Genomic DNA, 24,906 nt, shown 5'->3' with positions numbered 1-24,906 from the left:
AACTCATTGTGTCTGTGCTGGCCATCAAGCACCTACCTATTCTAATCCCATTTTCCAGCACTTGGCCCGTAGCCTTGTATGCTGTGGCGTTTCAAATGCTTATCTAATTACTTCTTAAATGTTGTGAGGGTTCCTGCCTCTACCACCCCTTCAGGCAGTGTGTTCCAGATTCCATCCATCCTCTGGGTGAAATTTTTTTTCCTCAGATCCCCTCTAAACCTCCTGCCCCTTACCGTAAATCTATGCCCCTGGTTATTGACACCTCTGCTCAGGGGAAAAGTTTCTTCCTATCTACCCCATCTATGCCCTTCATAATTTTGTATGCCTCAAGCATGTCCCCCCTCAGCCTTCTCTGCTCTAAGGAAAACAACCCTAGTCTATCCAGTCTCTCTTCATAGCTGAAATGCTCCAGCCCAGGCAACATCCTGGTGAATTTTCTCTGCACCCTCTCCGGTGCAATCACATCCTTCCTATAGTGCGGTGACCAGAACTGTACACAGTACTCCAGCTGTGGCCTAACTAGCGTTTTATATAGCTCCATCATAACCTCCCTGCTCTTATATTCAATGCCTTGGCTAATAAAGGCAAGTATCCCATATGCCTTCCTAACCACCCTGTCTACCTGTGCTGTTGCCTTTAGTGATCTATGGGCAAGTACACCAAGGGCCCTCTGACCCTCTGTACTTCCTAGGGTCCTACCATCCATTGTATATTCCTTTGCCTTGTTAGTCCTCCCAAAATGCATCACCTCACACTTCTCAGGATTAAATTCCATTTGCCACTGCTCCGCCCATCTTACCAGCCCATCTATATCGTGCTGTAATCTAAGGCTTTCCTCCTCACTATTTATGGCACCACCAATTTTCATGTCATCTGCGAACTTACTGATCATACCTCCTACATTCACGTCTCGATTAGTGTCGAATTGGTGGGGGGGGGGGGGTGGGATTAATTATTTTTGTAATTTTGTTAAACTTATTAGCAAGTTTTTAAAAGAAATAAAAATAAATCACTAATTGTTTTCACATTGATGGGCTTTAAAATGATGGGGCCTTAATTTTGTGACGCCTGTAAAGGATAACAGTAATTTTTGTGTGTGTGAGAGAGGGAGAAAGACATTAAAAAAAAAATCTGGTCCTGTTGTCACCCGACATCCACATGGGCACTTTCCAGCGGCAGTCCATGGATAACGGTCTGCGGCTGGAACTATAGTTTCCTTCCTCTCGCTGCCCAGGCCACTATGTAACACTCTCATTTCTATTGTGGTTGCGATCCATTAACCACAGCCACAGATTGAAGCTGGGACCTTTTATACTCTCTACATCTCAGTCTGACACAGAACAATGATTTTCCCCACTGAGTCATCATGTTATAAGAGATATTGCTGTGTGAGAGATTAGTTGGTGTAAATAATAGTCACTGTGCAGTTTGTGGTAGGATGGGAACTGTTATTTCACACAAATGTGTATTAACTTGTAATAGTGGCAGTCCAGAAAATAAATATATAAATAATATGTAGTCAGTTTGTGGAAATTAAGTGAACTTTTCTACTTTTGAGTCATGGATGGAGTTATTCCAGTCAGTGCCCAGATGGTGGTGCTGTTGAGCTTCCTATATGAAATTGCACAACTTTGTTGACATTAGTGGGAATTCCCAGACAATTTATCTGTGTAATTTTGGTTTGTGATGTTTGTACAAAAACTTAAAGGAATACCTGTAAATAACCCTTACTGCATTTTGTGTCTTCACAGCTTGAAGTATTTATGGACTCCTTATGCCTGTATGTTCGCTGCCTTTGGTGTTTGCTCTCCTGAGATCTGGATGACTGTATTTAAGTGGTTGCGGCTAAGAACAGTTCCTCCAGTGCTGCTGGTGAATTCAGAATACTCCTTTAGATCATTGAAAGCCACAGGATTTTTTAATAAATTTTCTTCTACAGAAGTAATATTCTTTGTATTTCTTTTTAATTTAGGCACTTATGTTAAGTACTGCTGTTCCAACCATAATAGGGTTCAGCATGTGGAAGGATGTGAGTATATTTGCAAACTTCTGTTCCAGTACAGTGATATGTTATGTTAACAAGCACATTTCTTAATCAGATGTGTTTTGAAATCACTTACGAAAAGTGGCTGGGTAATTCAGACATTGGGAAGATATGGACTTCCAGACAGTATCGTATCTGGGCAGATAGTGAATGTTGGCTGGGTAATTCAGATAGTAGGAAGATGTGGGCAGGGCATTTCTGGGCACGTGGTGACTTTTTCTGCTGTTAGACAAGCTGATGATGTAGTCTGCCTTAATTCACTTAAATGTGTCTCCTTGCTTGCTTTAAAGTAGGATAGCTGAGGGTCATTGTTAAGTCCAGTGCTTCATGGCTGAGGAACTATAAGAAATATAAAAAATATAGAAAGGATGCAAAAAGGGAGATTAGAAGGGCCAAGGAGAAGTATGAAAGGTGGCACTTGATGTACAGAAGAAAAGCAAGAGCTGTTGTAAGCACATAATAAGTAAAAGAATAGTCAAAGAAGAGGTGGGGTTAAAAAAATGAAGGGATCATCTTGTGCTTAGGAATGTTTTAAGTATTTGGCATATGCTTTTAGAGTGAATGGTGAAATAGGACTCCGGGAGTGTCTGAGGAAGCTGTGGAAGAGAAACTACTAAGGATAAATATTGAAGAGGACACTATTTTTAAAAAGAAGTGTTTTTAGTAATGGTAATTAATCTAAAAGTAAAAAAAAGTCACAAGGTCCAGATGTTGTGCCACCCCAGAATTCTTAAGGAGTTTGGGAAAAAGATAGCAGAGGCATCACCATCATTTTCAAATATCTTTATTGAATATGAAAAGACTGGAGGGTGGTATATGTTATCCTGTTCAAGAAAAGGGGAATTAGATTAGCCAGGAAATTCTGGGTCACTAAATAGTCTTCCCTTGGTTGTGAGAAAAATTCTAGGGTCCATAATACAGGAAGAAATTGGTGACTGCATAGCAAAGCACAAACTAATCATGGATTTGTAAAGAGCTGGTCATGCTTGACAAAACTAATTGATTTCTTTTCAGGAAATCAATGGATCTATATAAAGGGATTGGGGTGGATGTTGTTTGTATCTGGATAGTCCGAAGTGTTTGATAAATTGTTGCATAAGAGACTTCCTATAGATTAAGGAACACGGTATCAAAGGAAATGTAGCCACATAGGTAAAGTGATAGGCTGAGACTGAAAGCAAAGAAAGGGAATTAATTGATTGTTTTTGAGTTTAGTATGATGTGGTGATGTGCTTCAAGGATCTGTACTGGGATCTCTCTTGTTTTCCATTTTTATTAGTGACTTTGACTGGAACAAGAAGAATCAAAGTTGTCTGAAATTAAAAGAGGGCTGAGAAACTGAGGAAGAATGCAGAAGATTAGAAGAAAACTTTTCCCATTTCTGGCACTGAGCAGTCCCAAGATAGCTGTAGCCCAGTTGATTACAGAAGAGGCACCTCTAATCTGCCTCTGTAATGTTTCTCCACACCAATCTCAATCCTCTGTTGCTTAATGGTAATGCCTCTCACAGTTGAATAACCAATTAACACTCACTGTCTGGGATTATGCTTGAGAAATGACCATTTCAGTGAGGTGCTGTAGGATGGTCAGTGACTGTGGAAATTACTATGATATATAATTGCCTTCAGGAGAAGGGGCAAGGCAAATGCTGTTATAATAGTGCATTTTCATTTGTTTGTGTTAGTTTTGCTGATCATTATGCATTTAACTTAAAGTACGTCAACATCAGTTCTTTCCAGATGTAATGGCTGAACTCTCTGAACTTGAAGAATTTTATGATGCTGATACTGTAGAGCTGATGAGCTGGATCAAGTAAGTTGTAATTTTATGTGTGTATGTGTGTGTATTCTTTATTAAAGTCAGTGACTGGGAAATTGGTTTCATGGTGGAAATCAGATGCGCCTGCCGATGAAGACCCGAGGCTTACTGGAAATTAGACTTCCGGCCTCACCTACACGATACCACTGGCAAGCTGTGGGCACCAGTCAGACGTCCTGATGCAGCTCGTCAGTCGGCGTCCTAGATAATTCAGCCAACGTCGACACAGAGGGCAGCACAAGGGTAGTTTCTGGGAGGGGGCAGAGGGGAGTGAGGCCTGAGGTTTAAGTGTGGAAGCAGGAGGGGAGCGCTCCAATTAAAATGGAAAGAATTACAGAAAGACCGCATTTGAAGAAGAACAGGACAAAGCGAACGGGGAGAGAGAAGGAAATATGCACAGGCAAATGAAACAGGGATTTAAATGGCCTAGGAAGTGTTTAAATGGAAAACAAGATGGTTAGATGGATGAAATAGGAAAGCGTTTCATTTCTCAATGCTAATGTCATTCATTCTGAGGAAGAAAAACATCACCAAACCACATTTTAAGGAATGCAACAATATTTTACCACAGAAATAAGAAGTATTTGGGCTATATATATTTTAATATACACATAATGGTATGTGAACCAAATATGGTCAGTTCAGCTCAATAGAAGTGCTAATTTGAGCTAGCTTTTACTACTAACGTGCATTTAATTACCAGCTTTTGAATGTAACGGGAGACTCTTAGTTTCAGCCCAATTATCTCAGGGCAGACCATAACCTTCCATTTGTTAGCAAATTTAGATGGAAAGCTGAATATGGTTGGATAAAGCGACAGCAGTTTGTTGAGACAGAAATCAGATTATCTATCAGTATAGTGTGGCACGTGTCATGCTAGAAGCAGTCTCACCAGTCTGCACAATTGAACCTCTTCAGTAAATTCTGCTCTGCATACAGCTGAGTCAGACAACTTTAATTCAATACTCCAGCTCCATGCATAATAGCATTTTAATTTGCTGCCTGACATTCTACTTTGTTATGGAAACTGCACATCAGTGAACCTTCAAAACACAATCTCTTGCCTTAAACTATGTCTAAGAGGCAAAATAATTGCATTTTCATACTATAGATTAGGGCGGGAGTCGAAAAGTTTTCAACCCTAGTCACTTTAGTTTCTCTTGTAGTTCACATTATCAATCTTTTCTCTTGTCTGGTAATGTAATGCTAATGTAGATAGCCAAACTAATTTGAAGGGACCATTGAAAGCCATTTATCTCAAAATATTTTTAATCCTCTGAACTATTTTCCATCATCATTGTTCTGATTTAATTTCAATAATTTATTCTTTACATTGGTGTTCTCTATCTTGAGCCATTGCAGAGCACAGACCCATTTTCCTCATGCAGTATTTACATAAGGGACTTTTGGTGCCGATATTTGATTTCTTTTTTATGGTACAAGTCTTCTGCCACAATATTTACTTTATTAAAAAAAATTGGGATTTCTCAGTAGACTCAGGTTTTTATACAAGAATAATTTATTTTCATAATTTTGATCATGCCAACAAAAGGAAACCCTACCATTTTTAAAATACTAAATAAATGTTGTTGCCCTCTCCCTTATTCATGTGTACCAGATATCATTTTACCATTTGAGAAGATGGATAGAGGATTGGGTGCTTTGTAACTTTGCACTTCATTGTAAATGAAGCACTTCAGGACGCCCTGAGAGAAGTGATAAGTGGCTCTTTTAATGCATGTTCGTTCGCTCATTTTTTGCTTAAAGATATGAGCTTCATTTTTTTCCTCCCCACCTGAATTTCTCATTTGAGAAGCTTACAGTTTTGTGTAAACCTCCTTTTGTATACCAGTGAGCCTGATTATTGATGCTTTCACCCTCGGGGATCGGTGTTGGGCCCTCTGTTGTTTGTTATATATATTAATGACTTGGATGAGAATGTAGAGGGCATGATTAGTAAGTTTGCAGATGACACCAAAATTGGTGGTATAGTGGACAGTGACGAAGGTTGTCTAAAATACGAAATAAATGTTGTTGCCCTCTCTCAGGATATAGATCAACTGGGAAAGTGGGCAAGGGATTGGAAAATGGAATTTAACACAGATAAGTGCAAAGTGATGCATTTTGGGAAGTTAAACCAGGGCAGGACATATACAGTGAAAGGCAGGGCCCTGGGGAGTGTTGTTGAGCAGAGAGACCTTGGGGTGCAAGTACATAGTTCCCTGAAAGTGGCAACACAGGTAGCAGGGTGGTGAAGAAGGCGTATGGCATGCTTGCCTTTATCGGCCGAGGCATTGAGTACAAGAGTTGGGACGTCATGTTACAGTTGTACATAACGTTGGTTAGGCTGCATTTGGAGTACTGTGTGCAGTTCTGCTCTCCGCACTACAGGAAAGATGTGATTAAGCTAGAGAGGGTGCAGAAAAGATTCACAAGGATGTTGCCTGGTTTGGAGGGCTTGAGTTATAAAGAGAGATTGGATAGGCTGTGTCTGTTTTCCCTGGAGCGAAGGAGGCTGAGAGGGGACATGATAGAGGTATATAAAATTATGAGAGGCATAGATAGGGTAGATGGCCAGAGTCTGTTTCCCATGATAGGGGTGACTAAAACTAGAGGGCATAGATTTCAGGTGAGAGGGAGGAGGTTTAAAGGGGATCAAAGGGGTAAATTTTTCACACAAAGAATAGTGGCTATCTGGAATGAGCTGCCAGAGGAGGTGGTGGAGGCAGGAACAGTAGCAACATTTAAGAGGCATCTGGACAGGTACTTGAATGAGCAAGGCATTGAGGGATATGGAATTAATGCAGGCAGGTGGGATTAGTATAGATAGATATTATGGTCGGCATGGACGCGGTGGGCCGAAGGACCTATTTCTATGCTGTACGACTCGATGACTCATTTTAAATGCACCTGTCATTTCTGTGCTTTAGAATTCCAAAATTTACAAAAATCTATTTCTAATTTTTATTGCTCTAATTGCCTAGAAGACAAACCCCAACTGCTGCTGTATTTGCTGGAAGCATGCAACTTATGGGAACTGTGAAACTTTGTACTGGCCGAACAGTGACCACCCACCCTCTCTATTCAGATAGGGACTTACGAAAACGGACAGAGGAGGTGAGCACTTCTTATTGGCTTAACAGGATGCACATCATGTCACACACTGGTTGTACTGAAGTGGCATTGTATTACTTCAGCGTTGAACCACTGACATGAATCAGTACGCATTTTGGGTGTTTGCCTCTGTATGGACCCACCCAATGTTTCAATTGGCAAATGCCAATTCTCCAACAAGAGAGAATCTAACCATCCCTTGACATTCAATGTCAATACAATCTCTGAATCCCCCACTATCAGCATCCTGGGGGGTTACCATTGACCAGAAACTGAACTGGAGTAGCCATATAAATACCATGGCTGCAAGAGCAGGTCAGAGGCTAGGAATCCTGCGGCGAGTAACTCACCACCTGACTCCACAAAGCCTGCCCACCATCTACAAGGCACAAGTCAGGAGTGTGATGGAATACTCTCCACTTGCCTGAGTGGGTGCAGCTCCAACAACACTCACGAAGCTCGATACCATCCAGGACAAAGCAGCCCACTTGATTGGCACCCCATCCACAAACATTCACTCATGTCACCACTGACACACAGTGGCAGCAGTGTGTACCATCTACAAGATGCATTGCAGCAATGCACCAAAGCTCCTTAGATAGCACCTTCCAAACCCACGACCTCTAATACCTAGAAGGACAAGGGCAGCAGTCGCATGGGAACGCCATCACCTGCAAGCTCCCTCCAAGCCACACACCATCCTGACTTGGAACTATATCGCCGTTCCTTCACTGTCACTGGATCAAAATCCTGGAACTCCCTTCCCAACAGCACTGTAGATGTACCTATCCCACATGGACTGCAGCGGTTCAAGAAGGCGGCTCACCGCCACCTTCTCAAGGGCAAATAGGTATGGGCAATAAATGCTGGCCTAGCCAGCGACGCCCACATCCCAGGAACAAATTAAAATTAAAAAGAATTTACATAAATGCATCATCCATTATGGAACAGGTAAGTAAGGACACAGGTTTGATTTGTGCGCCCAATTAACTTCTCAGCTGGGATCCAGAAATAGGGATGCTATTGTTGGTCATGGCGCCCTAGTTAAGGAAGTGGAGAGTTGGCAACTGACTGTTCCTGATTACTATGATCTAGTGAACCCTGCTGAACTGAGAGCCTGGCTGGATATTAGATGATGACCATGTTCTGCTCTGCTGCTCACACAGTTCAGTAGTATGCCAACACTCTTATTATGCTCATCCATGAAGAATGGTCAGTTGGGTAAAATACTGAGGGACCAGTGCCTTTGGAATCATCACCCCTCATGAATTAGCATAATACAGCACTGTCTGTATCGAAGATAGAAAGGTTATATTTTTGTTCTAAAGGTTAATGCTAGTACCAGAGTAAATTTAAATACAGAAATTTTAGTATGATGGGCTAATGCAAGAATGTTTCTTTTCATAGAGTTGCAAATCCATGGTTTGGGACTTTTCTTCTACCCAATTTGCTGCTTTGTTTTCAGAAATTAATTGTTTTGTCACTAGATCTACCAGGTCTATTCTAGGAGATCTGCAGAAGATATTTATATGATTCTCATGTCATATAAAGCTGATTATTTCATAATTGAAGAGGGAATTTGTAACGACATGGGACCAGTGAAAGGCTGTCGAGTAAAGGACTTGCTGGATGTTGCAAATGGCCATGTAAGTTTGTTAAAGATCTATTTTCCAATACTCATGCATTGGTTTGGGAGGAAGACTAAGATGGTATTTGACTATGATGATACAGTACATGGTAAGAAAAGAGTAATTGTTCCTGTTTTTGTGGGGAGGTTCCTGACTTTCATTTGCTGCTCAATTTTCATCTACCTAATACTAGGTTCTGTGGGTATATTATAGGAATGAGCATTTTAAAGAAAAGTTCCAAATTGTTTCAGTGATTGGGAGGGAGTTTCAACCCTTGTCTTTTTCCTATTTGTTGACTTTTGACATATTAGATAATACACTTTGAGCAGTAAAACCACTTATTTGTTTTCTGTTCATACCTACAGAACTGATTTATAAACCTGAGAGTTTATTTTAAAGTTTAGAACTGGTTACACTGCTTAATGATGTGTAAAGACGGTAGGTGAGCAGTGATCAATACTTTTAAATGTAGCTTTACAAGCTTCTGTGAGCTGATTACCCTTGTTTCAACACACATATTTTAATTACTTAGATAATTGATTGTAAAAAACTTTCTGAAGTATATTCAACAGTGTAGTAAGCCACCAGAAGGAGGGAAGGTGAAAGTGACTGTCCTTGACATCAAGGCAGCATTTGATCGAGTTTGGCATCAAGGAGCCCTAGCAAAACTGGAGTCAATGGGAATTGGGGAAAACTCTCTTTGCTGGTTGGAGTCATACCTAGCACAAAGGAAGATGGTTGTGGTTATTGGAGGTCAATCATCACAGTCCCAGGACATCACTGCAGGAGTTCCTCAGGGTAGTGCCATAGGCCCAACCATCTTCAGCTACTTCATCAATAACCTTCCTTCAATCATAAGGTCAGAAGTGGGGATGTTCGCTGATGATTGCCCAATGTTCAGCACCATTCACGACTCTTCAGATACTGAAGCAGCCCAAATGCAGCAAGACCGAAACGACGTCCAGGCTTGGGCTGATAAGTGGCAAGTAACTTTTGTGCCACACAATTGCCAGGAAATAATGCAACCATCTCCCCATGATGTTCAATGGCATTACCATCAATGAATCCCCCACTATCAACATTCTAGGGGCTACCATTGACCAGAAACTGAACTGGACCAGCGACATAAATGCTGTGGCTACAAGAGCAGGTCAGAGGCTGAGAATTCTGCAGCGAGTAACACACTTCCTGACTCCCCAGTGCCTGTCCACCATCTACAAGGCACAAGTCCAGGAGTGTGATGGAGTACTCTCCACTTGCCTGGATGGGTGCAGCTCCAACAAGACTCAAGAAGCTTGATACCATCCAGGATTTGGAAGCCTGCTTGATTGGCACACCATCCACTGCCTTCACCACCAATGCACAGTGGCAGCAGTGTGTACCATCTACAAGATGCAGTGCAGCAACTCACCAAGGCTCCTTTGACAGCACCTTCCAAACCCGTGAACTCTACCACCTAGAAGAACAAGGGCAGCAGATGCATGGGAACACCACCACCTGCAAGTTCCCCTCCAAGCCACACACCATCCTGACTTGGAACTATATCGCCGTTCCTTCACTGTTGCTGGGTCAAAATCCTGGAACTCCTTCCTAACAGCACTGTGGGTGTACCTATACCCAAGGATTGCAGCAGTTCAAGAAGGCAACTCACCACCACCTTCCCAAGGGCAATTAGGGATGGGCAACAAATGCTGGCCTAGCCAACGACGCCCACATCCCATGAACGAATAAAAAAAACTATATGGTGCAAAACATTGGTGCTATTAACCATTGAATTGTATAAAATCATTTTTATAAAATCATAGGAATGTTATAGTTAATTGCTGTTTGCAAGTACTGAACTGAAATGCTGCGTTATAATTTTCTTCTTTAAGTGTCAGATGTCCTGTTATCAGAGTCCATAATTAAAATCTGCTCCAGCATTATCTATATTTAAAGTTTTACTGAATTTGTAACTGCATCAGTGCTGTAGGAGATGCATTTGAAATATAAGTCGGCCAAGTTGGTCTATGTTAGAGTTTATTCTAACGGACTGATGGTAGAAAATAGTTTCAGTTCTGCTTTCAACTTCCATTGCATAAGAATATGATCTCACAGAGTATAACTCCTCATTTTACAGCAGAATGAATTTACATTAGCTATATTAGCTGAAATCTGTGCGGTAGAAAATCCAGTGACTCAGCATTCTTCAGTCTTCAGCTCATGTGACAGATCACATCACTCGAAAGATATTAGAAGCCTTTTGTAGGTTAAGCAAATACAATAATGCCAACAGTCATATGATGGATATTTAAAGCTTTTTTATGTTGCCTTGAGGCACTTCAATCACATGTCTTTTATATACCTGCATTATTATTGTGTACATAGAATATACAGCACAGAAACAGGCCACTTGGCCACACTGGTCTGTGCTGGTGTTAATAATCCACACAAGCCTCCTCCCATTCCATCTGCCTTATCTCAGCCTTTCAGCTTATCTTTCTTTTCCTTGTCTCTTATGTAGTTGTCTAGTTTCCTGTTGAAAACATCTAAGCTATTTGCCTCAACCATTTTCTGTGGTAGCGAGTTCCACATTCTAACCACTCTCTGAGTAAAGAAATATCTCCTTTTATTAGCTTATTGGTAATTATCTTGTAATTATGGTTCCTAGTTTAGGATTCTCCCACAAGTGGAAACATTCTCTCTCCTCTGAGTCTTCTGTTTTGTAAAGAAAAAAACCTCAACCTGTTCAGTATTTCCTGATACTGTAATCTCTCAGCTCTGGTATCATCACTGTCAATCATTTTTGCACTTTCTCCAGTGCTTCTCTGTTCTTTTTATTGCATGGTGACTAGAACTATGCAGCCTGACCAGAGTCCTGTATAAGTTTAACATAACTTCTCTGTTTATGAATTCCATACTCCTGGAAATAAAAGCCTATGCTTTGTTGGCATTTTTAATTGATTTGCTTTTTATTTGAGGCATCACATTTTAAATATCAGTAAAAGCTAAGCCTATAATGCCCCTTTTAGCATTCAATGTATATTCTCTTTTACGTCCTCTTCCCCTTCTAATAGAAAAAATCTGCACACTCCTATCTGAAAGTAGCACTGCATTTGTTGTGTTGTATTTCTGACAAGCGTAATGTAAGCCTTTTATCGTATAGGAAGAGTTGTACATCTGGAGCTAATGATCTCAATGTGAGTCTAGTCAGCAGTTGCAAAAAAAAAATGTCTCCTGTGTAAGTCGGGGAGTTTTGCAGAAAGGCATCAGTTGGTTGGAGGGCGGAAAGTGAAAGGTGTGAGAAATTTCTTGGACTGGAAAAATATGAGTGGTGTTCCACAGCAGTCTTTGTTGGGAACGCTCTTATTTCCTATGTACATAAGTGGACAGACTTAACTGAGTGATGAATGTCAATGTTTTATGATGACACTGAATTGATGAGTGGGGCAAATTGTGACAAGACTGAAAGATTACAAGATGGCATAAGTAGGGTCGCAGGACGGGCAGATAGGTAGTAGATACATTTCACTGTATAAAAAAAGTCAAGTACATACAGCTTAAGTGACAAGATTTTAAGTGGAGTAGAGGAAAAGAGGGGCCTAGGTTTTTTTTATTATTATTTGTTTCATGGGCTGTGAGCATCACTGGCAAGGCCAGCATTTGTTGCCCATCCGTAATTGCCCTTGAGAAGGTGGTGGTGAGCTGCCTTCTTTAAATTCTGCAGTCTATCTGGTGCGGATACACCCACAGTTTTGTTAGGGAGGGAGTTCCAGGATTTTGATTCAACAGCGATATATTTCCAAGTCAGGATGGTGCGTGGCTTGGAGGGAAACTTAATACTTCCTCTGTTACAATGTTTATCCCATCCAATATTTCACATTCTTCCTCCTTAACTATGACATCATCATTGGCCCCCTCTTTTATTAAGACAGCTGCAAAGTATTCATTAAGAACCTTGCCCACATCCTCCACCTGCACATATAGGTTATCTTTATGGTCCCTAACAGGCCCTACTCTTTCCTTAGTTATCCTCTTGATCTTTATACACTTATAAAACATCTTTTGGATTTTCCTTGATTTTACTTGCCAGTATTTTTTCATGCCCTTGTTTTGCTTTCCTAATTTTTCTTTTAATTTCACCCCCACACTTTCGGTTCTCTTCTAGGCTTTATGTAGTATTAAGCTCTCGTTGTCTAGCATAAGCTTGGGTTTTTTGCCTTATCTTACCCTCTATGCACCTTGTCATCAATGGGGCTCTAGATTTTGCTGATCAACCCTTTTTCTTTGTGGGAACATATTTACCCTGAACCTCTTAAATCTCCTTCTTGAATGCTCCCCATTGCTCTGACATACATTTACCTTCAAGTAATTGTTTTTAAGCCCACTTTTGCTAAATTGCTTCTCCGCCTAGCAAAGTTGACCTTGTCCCAATTTAGAATCCTCACTCCATTTTATGTGTCCTTTTCCATAACTCTACTAGATCTAACTAAATTATGATCACTACCACAAAAGTGCTCTCTCACTGATACTCCTTCCACCTGCCCAGCTTCATTACTTAAAACTAAATCCAGAATTGCCCCTCTTCTTTTTGGGCTTGCCACATACTGGCTAAAAAGTTCTCCTGAATGCAATTTAGGAATTCTGTGCCCTTTATACCTTTTACATGGACTGTATCCAAGTTAATATTAGGGAAATAGAAATTCCCACTATTACTGCCTTATTGTTTTCGCATTTATCAGAAATTTGCCTACAAATTTTGCTTTTCTGTTTCTCTTGGACTGTTTGGAGGTCTATAGTACACTCCCAGCAGTGTGATTGCCCCTTTTTTTTTGTTCCTTAGTGCCACACGTATTGTTTCATTTGATGATCCCTCGAGCATATCCACTGTTCTCATGGCTATAATTGTTTCTTTAATCAATACTGCCACCCCACCTTCATTTTTATTCCCCCCTCTTTCTCGTCTGAAAACCTTGTAACCAGCAATGTTAAGCTGCCATTCCTGCCCCCTCTAAGCCATGTTTCAGTAACAGCTAAAAAGAAATCATACTTCCACATGTCAATCTGTTCCCTCAGCTCATCTGCCTTATTTACTACACTCCTTGCATTTAGGTATATACCATTAAGCACAAATGGACTCTTTTTTTTTTGTCTATTTTCCAACTTTTGTTTGTTCAGCCTTCCACTCTCGCGCTTATTTTCTGCCTTCCATTTCCAGCTCTGCTTTTCTCCCTTCTGAATCAATGCTCAGCTTTCCAACCCCTGCCTAGCTAGTTTAACTCCTCCCCAGCAAACCTGCCCGTGAGGATATTGGTCCCAGCTCTGTTGAGATGCAATCCACTCGCCGTGTTCAGATCCTACCTTGGCCAGAACCAGTCCCAATGCCCCAAGAATCTAAATCTCTCCTTCATGCACTATCTGTCCAGCCACGCATTCATCTTCTGTATCCTCCTATCCTCCTATTTCTATACTCACTAGTATGTGTGCACCTGAAGTAATCTTAAGATTACCATCTTTGAGGTCTTGCTTCTTAATTTCTTTCCTAACTTCTTAAAATCGTCCTCCCATCCTTGAGAGCTCACTTCACTGCAGCCCCATGGATCATGCAATAGAACCTCCAGGTAAGAGTGAGACCCCCAGTGGGAAGCCTTCCAAGGACTCCTCTCCATTCCTGTGGTTGCTGCAGCCTCTGGAATCCATCTCCATAGGAGCCATTGTAACCCAAGCCAGGATCCCTTTTAATTAGAAATCCTTCCACTGACAGAATGGATGCATAATCCCGCCAGCCCTCCCTAATTTGTCGGGGAGCCCGGAGGCGGGATGCAAATTTGTTTGCTCTGGGATAGAGAAACGATTGGGCGCACAAATCAGTGAGTCAAGTTTCCGACCTAAAAATGGTCCTGCCATTCCTGCAGGAATTAAAGTGAAAAAAGTCTGGGCATTGAGTACAAAAGTAAGATGGTAATGTTGAACCTGTACACAGACTTTGTTGGACATTAGCTGGAGTATTGTGTATGGTTTTGGATGCCCTATTGTAAGGAACAATGAAAAATGTACTCATAGATGCATTGGAATATTATCTGGGATGATGGGTTGCAATTATGAAAAGAGATTGGAGAAGTAAGCAACTTTCCACTTTCGCTGAGGAGGACAAATGCTAACCAAAATTACTTCAAAATTATGAAGCATGGCTTTAAGGCAAATAGTAATGGATTGTATCCAGTTGTAGTTGAAACAGTAATGAAAGGGTAGAAACTTAAGATAATCACAAGTAACTGAAGAGGTTAGAAGCCACAATACTTACACAGAGTAACATCAACGCAAGCTCGAGGAACAGCATCTCATCTACCGATTAGGCACACTACAGCCTGCCGGACTGAACATTGAGTTCAATAATTTCAGAGCATGACAGCCCCCCACTTTACTTTCATTTTTAGTCATTTTTAGTTATTTTTTCTTCCTTTTTACATTTTTTACAATCTTTTTTTGCATTTATTTCATTTCATCTTAGTTTGTTCAGTTTGCTTACCCACTGTTTTTTTCAGGTTGTTTTTCTTCAGGTTTGCACTTGCTGATGTTCCTTATTCAGTATATTCACACCTAATCTGTACTAATGCTTTGTCTTTCAACACACCATTAACATATTGTTTGCCTTTGCTCCGTGACCTTTTGGTCAGCTATGTGGCCTGGTCCAATCTGCACCTTCTCCTTTGTTATCTCTTGCCCAACCCCCACCTCACTTGTTTATAATCTGTGACTTTTCTAATATTTGTCAGTTCCGAAGAAGGGTCACTGACCCGAAACGTTAACTCTGCTTCTCTTTCCACAGATGCTGCCAGACCTGCTGAGTGAATCCAGCATTTCTTGTTTTTGTTTCAGATTTCCAGCATCCGCAGTATTTTGCTTTTATACTTACACAGAGGGTGATTAGAGTATGAAATTCTCTGACACAAATTATTAGAGCAGAGTTCATAGTAGTTTTAAGGGAATTAAATAATTGTTTGAAATGAAATTGTCCTTAACCATAAAGGAACATGAGGAATGAGCAGGGGAGTGGAATTACACTTGGCTGATAGAGAAAAACATTGGTGCAGACTTAAAGAGCCTCATTTCCTTTTTCTGTACTGTAAGTAATTTGCAAACTTTAATAAACTGCTGTACTTGTGCATGTGAAGGCCACTGCTTCAGACTGTTGTGATGTGAATATATTCTCTCTTTTTTTGTTAGCAACTGCAATTTTAGTTTTTTGTTTCTTTTCCTTTTTCAGATACTTTATAGTGACGGAGACAGTGATGCAAACTCTGCGTTTTCGCTGTATGGGCGATTTTGCCATGAGATTAAACTGGACTATTCTCCATATGTGAACTATTTTACCCGTGTCTACTGGAATAGGTCATATCGTGTGTACAGAGTCAACACACTGATATCATTTCAGTACTAATGAAGAATGAAGCCTTACGAATCGCCATCCTCATTAGTATTGCATATATTTAATTTTTGTGTTGAAGTAATGTCTCATTTTACAGGTGAACTTTTAAAATGGACCTTTTGAAAGCATATAAATAACATTTGTTTTTTTAATTTATTTTTTATAAATTAGTTTGGAAATGAAAAGAACACAAATCTTATTTTTTGAAAGCAGGCTCAGGTGTTGTTCAGAATGGAGGTCTAAAACAAAAACTTGCATCAGGTTGAAATAAGTTAATCCATATCTGTTAACTCAGCTGTCAAAGAGTACTGTGTTTACTTGTGTGGATAAGGAACAGACCCTACTGAGCTACACATGGTCTTAAAAATCACTGCACTCCAGATGGAGCTTAAGCACACCCTGGGCATTGTGTACATATCGTCTGCATGCCTAAGCTCTGCCCAAAGCTTAGCGACTTTTATATCAGTTGTAAACATCTTTTTAAAAAACGTATTACTGTAGGTAATTTACTTTACTGTTTTTAGTTATAGACACACAGAGAAACAGGACCATTGTCCTTGAGGGCTTACTAAAAATTGGTATTGAGCATGACTAGGAGTTGGCACTGTCTTTTTAATTACTAGTTTGGTAAGAACAGTCTGGTTTAAACATCATGCAATGCACATATACAGTAAACTAACTGTATATTATGAATGAATTTCATTTTGTATTGAATTGTTAGGCACCACATACTTTTAATTTTAAGCTGCAAGAAAACCATGATTTCTAAACCGTGATCTAACAAAGTGGAAGATTGTTCTTTTATTTATTTTATTTGAGAAAATTTTTTTTTAGCCTCACACTCTTGCTAATATGAGCCATCTTCCAGAACATCAGGTAGGAGAAAGACTGAGCATTACCCTGGAGGTGAGCTGTTAGGTGGCATCTGCACTGTAAGGTTATTCAGGCCAGGCTGGTGATGCATTTTGCTGCTTATTGATGCCCTTGTTTGTGGTCTAGTTTATAACTCAACTTATCAGACTTGTGGGAAGCAAGTGACTCAGCTTTGCCTTTGCAACATCTTTACTCAAAATAGAAAGATGAAGCAATGGAAAATAGAGGGAAAACAGCACATTCACTTTCAAAAAGAAAATAACTTGGGAGTGGAAAATGGTGCTGCAGTAGGTTAAACACTAACCTCGAGGCTAATGTTCAAATCCAGCCCAGACTGAAGGGATGAATGTTCTCTGTCTACTAGCTGTAATGGTCGAATGTAAATAAGTTTGAGCACTCTCAATCCACTTCCTTGTGCGCATGGCCTACAACCACAAAGCTAGTTTGGTACTAATCTCACTCAGAAAAGCCACAGGACTCAGGGTGTGGAAATGTGTCAAACTGGTGCAGCAGAGAATACCCTTTTGCAAGTGAAACAGAGTAGAGCTAGCTTTACTCTGCATCTCGGTGTGTTATACCTCACCCAAGAAGACTTAATGCTGGGTGCTTCAAATGGAAAGTGTTCCATTCCCCAGCACATCATTCCTCACCTTGAGCAGAACAAAATCTCAAAAGTTCTCCTTTTGATTTCGTGCATCTATTTTTTATAGTATTCTATAACTGCAAGTTGGTGTCCCATTAAGTGGGTGAAATGGTAGTAAAATGAAAGCATAATACCCATTAAGATGTTTTTTAAAAATAGTCAGGCCTGGGTATTAGTTCAAAAAGGGTCTTTTACAAACTCTATTTGTTAAAGAGCACTCTATATGGTGTGGATTAAAATAAATGAATATGATGGTAAAGCATTTAAGAGGGGGTTTGGCTGATGAAGGTGAGAAGCTTAAACCTGATCCATTGGAAAAAATAGCAAGGTGTAGAAGACTGTACCTAGGATAGGAGAAAGCTATTCATCCTCTCGAGCCTGTTCTGCCATTCAATTATAAATAGATAGTGGTTGTTTTGTACCTCAACAACATTTATCCACCTTGCTTCACATGCCTTGATACCCAAGAAAAATCTTGAAAATTTCTTGTGTACAAGATTATGAGGGGCATGGATAGGGTGCAGCTGTTCCCCTTAGTTGAAGGGTCAGTTACGAGGGGTCACAAGTTTAAGGTGAGGGGCGGGAGGTTTAAGGGGGATTTGAGGAAGAACTTTTTTACCTAGAGGGTGCTGACGGTCTGGAGTGCCCTGCCTGGGAGGGTGGTAGAGGCAGGTTGCCTCACATACTTTAAAAAGTACCTGGATGAGCACTTGGCACATCATAACATTCAAGGCTATGGGCCAAGTGCTGGCAAATGGGATTAGGTAGACAGGTCAGGTGTCTTAATGCATCGGTACAGACTCGATGGGCCGAAGGGCCTCTTCTGCACTGTATTATTCTGTGATTTCCAGTGACCCAACATTCATGGTGTTTTGGAGAATATAGTTCCAAAATTTCCATTGTCGTTTGGTTTGTGTGGGGGGAAAATGCTTAATGATTTCACTTCTGAATAGCCTAGCTCTAATTTTAAGATTATGCCTTTTTTTTTTGTATATTCGTTTGGGGGATGTGAGCATTGCTGGCTATGCCAGCATTTATTGCCTTTGAGAAGGTGGTGGTGAGCTGCCTTCTTGAACCGGTGCAGTCCTTGAGGTGTAGGATTCCCATACCAGTGGAAATAGTTTCTTTATGTGCCCTGTCTGATTCCTTTAGTGTTTTAAAGATCTCAATTAGATTATCCCTCAACCTTCTAACTCAAGGCAATACAAACAAAGTTTACGCAACTGGCCTTCACAATTTAACGCTTTAACCCTGGCAGAATTCTGGTGAATCTCCAAGACCAGTTTATCTTTCCTGAGGTGCATTGCCCAAAACTGAATGCAGTACACCATGTGGGGTCTGACCAAGTCTCTCTGCAACTGAAGCATCACTTCCTTCCCATTGTATCCCAGTCCCCTTGAAATAAAGACAACATCCCATTAGCCTTTTTGATATTTTTTCAATCTGTGCACTCTATCTTTTAGTGATTTGTGCATACCTAAATCTGTTTGTTCCTCCACAGGTCTGGGTCTCTTCATTTAGAAAATATTCCAATCTTTCTTGGATCGTTAGTGAATGATCTCATACTTCACTGCAATTTAGCCTTCGATGTCCCTTTGTAACTTCCTGCTCCCATCTACACAGCTGTGCCTCTTAGTGTTAAGTGCGAACTTTGATATAGAACTCTGTTCCTTCATCCAAATCATTAATTTCTATGATGAAAAACTGAGACCCTAGTACAAATCCCTGGGGAACACCTTCTTGTCTCTTCCTGCTAATCAGGGAAAACTTTATCCTCGCCTTTTGTGTCCTATCTCTCAATCAGTTATTGATCCTTGTCACAGGATTACCTCCAATTCCATGTGCTTTCATATTTGTTGTTGTTCTGTTGTGGATCTTATCAAAAGCTTTCAGAAAGTCTATGTTGAAATATCTGTAAACACTCCCCTGTCCACCATGCCAGTGCCTCCTCAAAATATGCACTAGATTAATCCGACACAGCCTATCCTTCATAAATCCATGCTGATTCTCTTTGATCAGCTTTTCTTTGTCCAAGTACTTAGTCAAGTACTTAGTTACTCTATCTTTGATAGATTCCAGTAACTTCCCCACAACTGATGTTAAACTGATGGGTCTGTAGTTGCCTGGTTTCTCCCTTCTTAAATAATGGAGTGACTTTTGCAGTTTTCCAATCCAAAAGCACAGTTCCTGAATCTAGAGAGCCTTTGTAAAATTATGACAGAGGTATCTGCAATTTCCCCACCTATTTCTTTTAATATTCTAAGGTGGGAACCATCAGTTCCTGGAGATTTGTCTATCTTGGGCTGGACCATATTTGGGGAAAATCAACCATCCAGATTAGCAAGTGTTGGATTGCGGTGGGAATGGTTGAGAAGAACAAAAGGGGAGTTGGGAAGATTTGAGTGCTTCATAACTATATGCTTTATAAGTCTGCATAAGTTACATACTAGTAATCTTCTTAAATGTTGTGCCTTGCAAAGGGTACATAATTCCTGTAGGATTGTAGATTTACAATTTTTTATGCTGTAGATAGAATTCCATTCTAATGGGAATATGTTGCTCGGGTCCCAATCATTTTGATTCTAAGTATAGATCCCAACATGAAGGTTCTGATTCTTTTTCGTGTTTTATAAATTGTGCATAACATTTTGGCTGTCTTTTTCCCTCCCAGTATATTATATTCTTTCCCTCCCCAGTGTCATATTCTTTCTGCTGTTCTGGTACTTTGAACTCTCCTATAGGTGGGATGGTGTAGCCTATTATATTTTCATGACCAGCATCGATGTTGCTTTTTTGATTAATGAGATAGCTTTCTCTGGCATGTCTAGTGATATAGGTCCTAGTTGAGTTCAAAAGCCATTTGTCACTAGAATTTCAGCCCTTATACCCTGTACAGATGTCTAACATTCTGCCACTGCTGCTGCTAGATTGTTTGAAAAGTTTAGAATTCTTTCACAGAAACAATTCCTACATATGTAGCATGATTTTTGTAACAAGATGCTGATGTATAGTGAAACCTATATTAACTTAAGAGATCTTAAAGAGACCTATCTTACCTGAGACCATCAGTGCCAATCTGACCCATCTTTACGTTATACTTAATCTCTATGGGACGACTATCTGTAAAGACTGCTTTACCATTGAAGCATTTTCTCTAGAATTTCCCTGTCCATTGTATTTTGTTTTAACCTATTTCTTTATCTTATCTTTTTCTCTATATAAACATTTTAAAAATTCAACATCCGATCTAATGGTAGTTATGTTTAAGAAAAATATTAGGAATTTTATTCAGGCTTTGTGATTGGAGCCTTGGTCTCACAAGAATCCAAGTTCACCTGCTACACTGTAAAACCACAAAAAGTATTTGCGGACAATAATTTAAATGAGCTATCAAATGCTACAACTGTTTTTTCATTCCTGCTAATTTTTCTTCAATATGTAAGATTTTGAAGAAATCAGTTTGCTTTTAGTGCATCTGGGTGGTGTATATCTGAGAAACTTGGGGCTGAATTTTATTCTCCCACAGTGGCTCACCTACATATGCAGGGTGATCAGTTCCCTGCCCACCCCCCCAATCACGTGGCGGGGGCAGGCTCTGCAACGCTGGCAACAGCGTCAACTGCCTCTGTGCAGGCGCTGCCGCCATTTTGGAAGGGCTTCCAGATCTGCTCATTTGAAGCCTGTACTCCCCCCACCAAATACACTGTAAATTGATTTGTGGCCTGTAAACGGCCCCCCCACCCCCAATACAAAGAAAATAAATGGCCACCTCGTTCCTCCCCCTGCCCCCAAAAAACACTTGCATGTAATACGGTATTATCTGACCTTCCCCCCCCCCGCCCCCCCCCCCCACCAACCTCACCCCACAACTTCACAAAGTGCAGAGGTCACCCCCCTGCCCCCCACTGGAAATACAGAGTTGACCCCCACCCCCCAACTTCACTAAAAATCCTAAGTTCCCCCCTTCCCCACCTCAGTGGCGCCAGCTTTCCCTGGAAGAGAAAGTGAAGGTGCGTGAGTGTCAGCTGCTGCTCGCAAGATCCCGGATAGCTGACAAGATCGTTGTGAAAGGTATGTAAATGCATGCCTATCCTTTATTTAAATATTTAAAGTTGGGTCCCGTCGCCAAGTGGCAGGGGACCGCCACGGAGCCTCGCTGCCGCCGGGAAGATTGGGCCTGGCAATCCTGGCATCAGGCTCCATGCGGGCTGCTGCCAGTGCGACCTTCCAGGCTCCACCCCCTCCCCCGTCATGGAGCCCAACGTCGGGAGCTCAACAAAATCCAGCCCTCAGACTTTAGAATTAAAATGTTTCCACTCAATGTGAAGAAATAAATAGTCACTTTTAAAACTTTTTAAAATCTGGATACTTACTGTTTAAAACCATACAGCATAATGCAGTGCTGTGTTATTGGCCTGAAAACCTACTTTCCATGTCCAGTATTGCTATTAACCATGTCATGCATAACTATAAGCAATGACAGCAAGATGCATTTGCAGTTACTCACTGAGTAAAAGGTAAACACTTGTGTGCTACTGATGCAGTCAGTGACTGTATACCAAGTACTTTGTATAATCTCAGTACTAACACTGAAAAGATAGGAGCTACATTGATGAAGGGGTCTATTTTTCCATCGTTCAGTATAGGGACAAGTGATGGACATCTTGCTACTGATGTAATATTTGATGTGGTGCAGGTTAACTGGATTATTTTTGGGATCTGCAGGAGAAATGAAGGACAATGTTATCTATAGTAATTTGCATTTGTGAGGAAATGAAATAAATGGAAAGAGTTCATGATCATGTCATTTCTAAATGCTCACTGAAAGATGCAAGCATCATGGACAGAATGGGTTTTTTTTAAAACAAAGGAAAAGCTGCTTAGCCCATCATTCTCTGTACCTAACACTTTCCCATAATAGCCTCAATCTGCATTTTCAATGGCTTTAATCTTCTTGCCCCCACTACTGACCTGGCACATGATTTCAAATATTGCATGCCTTAAGTTCTTAAATTATTAATAATATTATGCCTTAAATATTTAAAGAAACATTAAATGAAAGAAAATAAATAATTTCTTTTGTGCCTCTGTCCCCCCCCAATATCAATTAAGTTAATTATATCCCCCCCCACCACCCAAAAAACTGCTCAAACTTTCAACGGTAACACTTCCCACCATCCCCTCCACCAGTGATGTTCATTTGACCCCGTCGACCCACTCCTGTACTGAGAAGCTTACCTCCTGCCCCCTCCCCACCAGTGTTGCGCCTCGTTTCTCCAGATGGGGATCCAAAGGCGCAGCAGTGCCGGGATGATGATCGCGGCGGCACTTCAGAAGGCGACGGGAAAGTCATTAATGCAGGTAAGTAAATTTATTTGAATATTTAAATTACTGTCCCGTCTCCAAGTGGCTGGGGTGGGTGATGCGGGTGGGCGCTGCCACAAGGCCTCGTTGCTGCCAGCAATATCGGGACGGGCCCTGCCAGCATCGAGGCTCATGGCGGGCCTCATCCGGTGCAATTTTTATGCCTGACCCCTATGGTAATAACCATAATTAAACATAGTACGGTGCACTGGTCAGACCACATTTAATTAAAGTTCCAGCACAACCTCCAGAGGCTTGTTCTTGTTATAGCTCAGCACTTTGTGTTTTTAAAAAATATCTTTGCCACATTGTTCTGGCATTTTCTTCTCCATATATTTACTGATTTCCTGCACAAATGAAGTATGGTAAGACTGTGATATGAGCACCGTTTTATCTTTTGTTCTCTGTGACGTCTGTAGGGAACAAAGAACATTTCAGGAATGGTACAGGTGCATACTTCACAAATACCAGGTCAATACCAGATTTTCTTTTTTTGCTTAATAAATTTTGAATTTTTAGCATACGTACTCGCTTCTGCTGACTTGCTCAACAATGTTCAGTGGATCAAGCATTAAATGTTGTCATTTTGTGTTGCAAAGCTTCAGTAACTTTAAGACCTGACCTAGTCAATGAATGCTATTCGGAATGTCAGATATGTTTTTATAGTGGAAAAATCTTACATATTATTTGCTGTATTTCTCTAACTTGTACTACTGCACATTTTGTATGATTAAAATACCAGAGGGAAATTTTAACATTGGTACTTCACTAAGTGTATTTTCTGATGCTATCCCCTCTGGCTTGCACAGAAATTGTTGAAACTTTGCATTAATATGCTGCTGTGTAGATTAAATTGTGGTGCTACTTAAAGAGAAAAGGTTTTCCTCCCCTCAAATTAGCTTCCTCCCCTCAATGCACCACCTGGTCTGGAATTGAGATGTACAGATTATGAAAGCCCTAGGTTTGATAGTCCTTGTTCCATACTAAATTAGTTGGAGTGAAAGTGTTTCATTAGCTCCAGTAATCCTGTATTGGAAGGGAACTTCCAAGATTCTTGCTCCTGCTTGTTATCCATTGATCTGGAAATGTATACATGAAAACAAGCTGAGGATTTAGCTATGGTGATCCCATGCTTCTATAATCTATCAATACTCATTCTCCAGACTTTTCCATATCAAATGATCCCTTGAATTTTGTGCCAAACAGCCATGACCCAGGAATGGTACTCCAACATGCATTCTTGCATTCAGGAGAGGAGGGGTAAGGGGGAGAAAATTAAAAGAGAACTTTTTCTAAAGAAGTGGATAAATATCAAATTCATCTCCGTGATCTAGGGTCACCTTACAAATGGTCTTGTAAGATCAACTTCAGAGACCTTTATCGGTATCCGAACAGGATTAGGTACTTTTTAACCACAAAATGTAATCCAAGTTACTATGTATTGCTGAATAGCCCTAACCTGATCGTGCATTATCCATGTGTATGTTTTTGTAGTTTTATTTTAAATGGTTGTTTTGCTTTGGAAATGTTGAGTATAATCTTCACACAAGTGCTGTTGCAAATAAAAGTTATGTAAAATTAACTTTGGTTTGAGATCTATTTGTGTTTGATTGAATTGATATGATTATCCAAGTGGTGCCATTGCTCCTCCATTGAAATTTATAGGTTAAAGTAAAGAAGCAGAAATAACTTTACATTTGGCAAGATGTCAGGGATGTAACCTTTTGAGATATTTCATCAGATAGTCTAACAAGTTGGTAATTATGCCAATAACTATACATATTGAATGATGTAAGGTTAGCCATTCCTGTAAACTAAAGTATTATCTTGACTCTACACAGGCCTGTTTGGTTTAATCCATACCTAGCTATATAATAATATGTGCAGAAATAGCAAACTATTGGAAATATTTGTAACATTTTTAAAAAGTTAACAGAGTAAAGAAATAAGGGCATTCTTTTGTCTAAAACGTACAGAAAATTTCAAAACACCAGTGTACTGAAGTCATAATGTC

The 24,906-nt window shown here is 40.4% G+C and overlaps 1 protein-coding gene across 6 annotated transcripts in view; it reads left to right on the top strand.

Annotated features, from left to right (window-relative positions):
- The window catches only part of LOC137369892 (probable C-mannosyltransferase DPY19L4), a 114,070-nt gene extending 89,596 nt beyond the window's left edge, over positions 1-24,474 (top strand). For 4 of the 6 annotated variants that reach the window (XM_068031574.1, XM_068031576.1, XM_068031573.1 and 1 more), the window contains 6 exons: positions 1,752-1,872; positions 1,973-2,029; positions 3,774-3,856; positions 6,847-6,979; positions 8,464-8,622; positions 15,851-24,474. In XM_068031574.1, the coding sequence (XP_067887675.1) occupies positions 1,752-1,872; positions 1,973-2,029; positions 3,774-3,856; positions 6,847-6,979; positions 8,464-8,622; positions 15,851-16,024 (727 nt within the window). In that variant the 3' untranslated portion in view covers positions 16,025-24,474. Of the gene's footprint in view, positions 1-1,751; positions 1,873-1,972; positions 2,030-3,773; positions 3,857-6,846; positions 6,980-8,441; positions 8,623-15,850 lie in introns of those variants that run through there. The other 2 variants (XM_068031577.1, XM_068031578.1) reach the window with 2 other exon arrangements.
- The last annotated feature ends 432 nt before the right edge of the window (positions 24,475-24,906 follow it).

The sequence above is a fragment of the Heterodontus francisci genome, chromosome 5, assembly GCF_036365525.1.
Source record: "Heterodontus francisci isolate sHetFra1 chromosome 5, sHetFra1.hap1, whole genome shotgun sequence".
NCBI lineage: Eukaryota > Metazoa > Chordata > Chondrichthyes > Heterodontiformes > Heterodontidae > Heterodontus > Heterodontus francisci.
The sequence above is the reverse complement of the archived record's forward strand: the minus strand, read 5'-3'. Positions and strand labels throughout refer to the sequence as shown.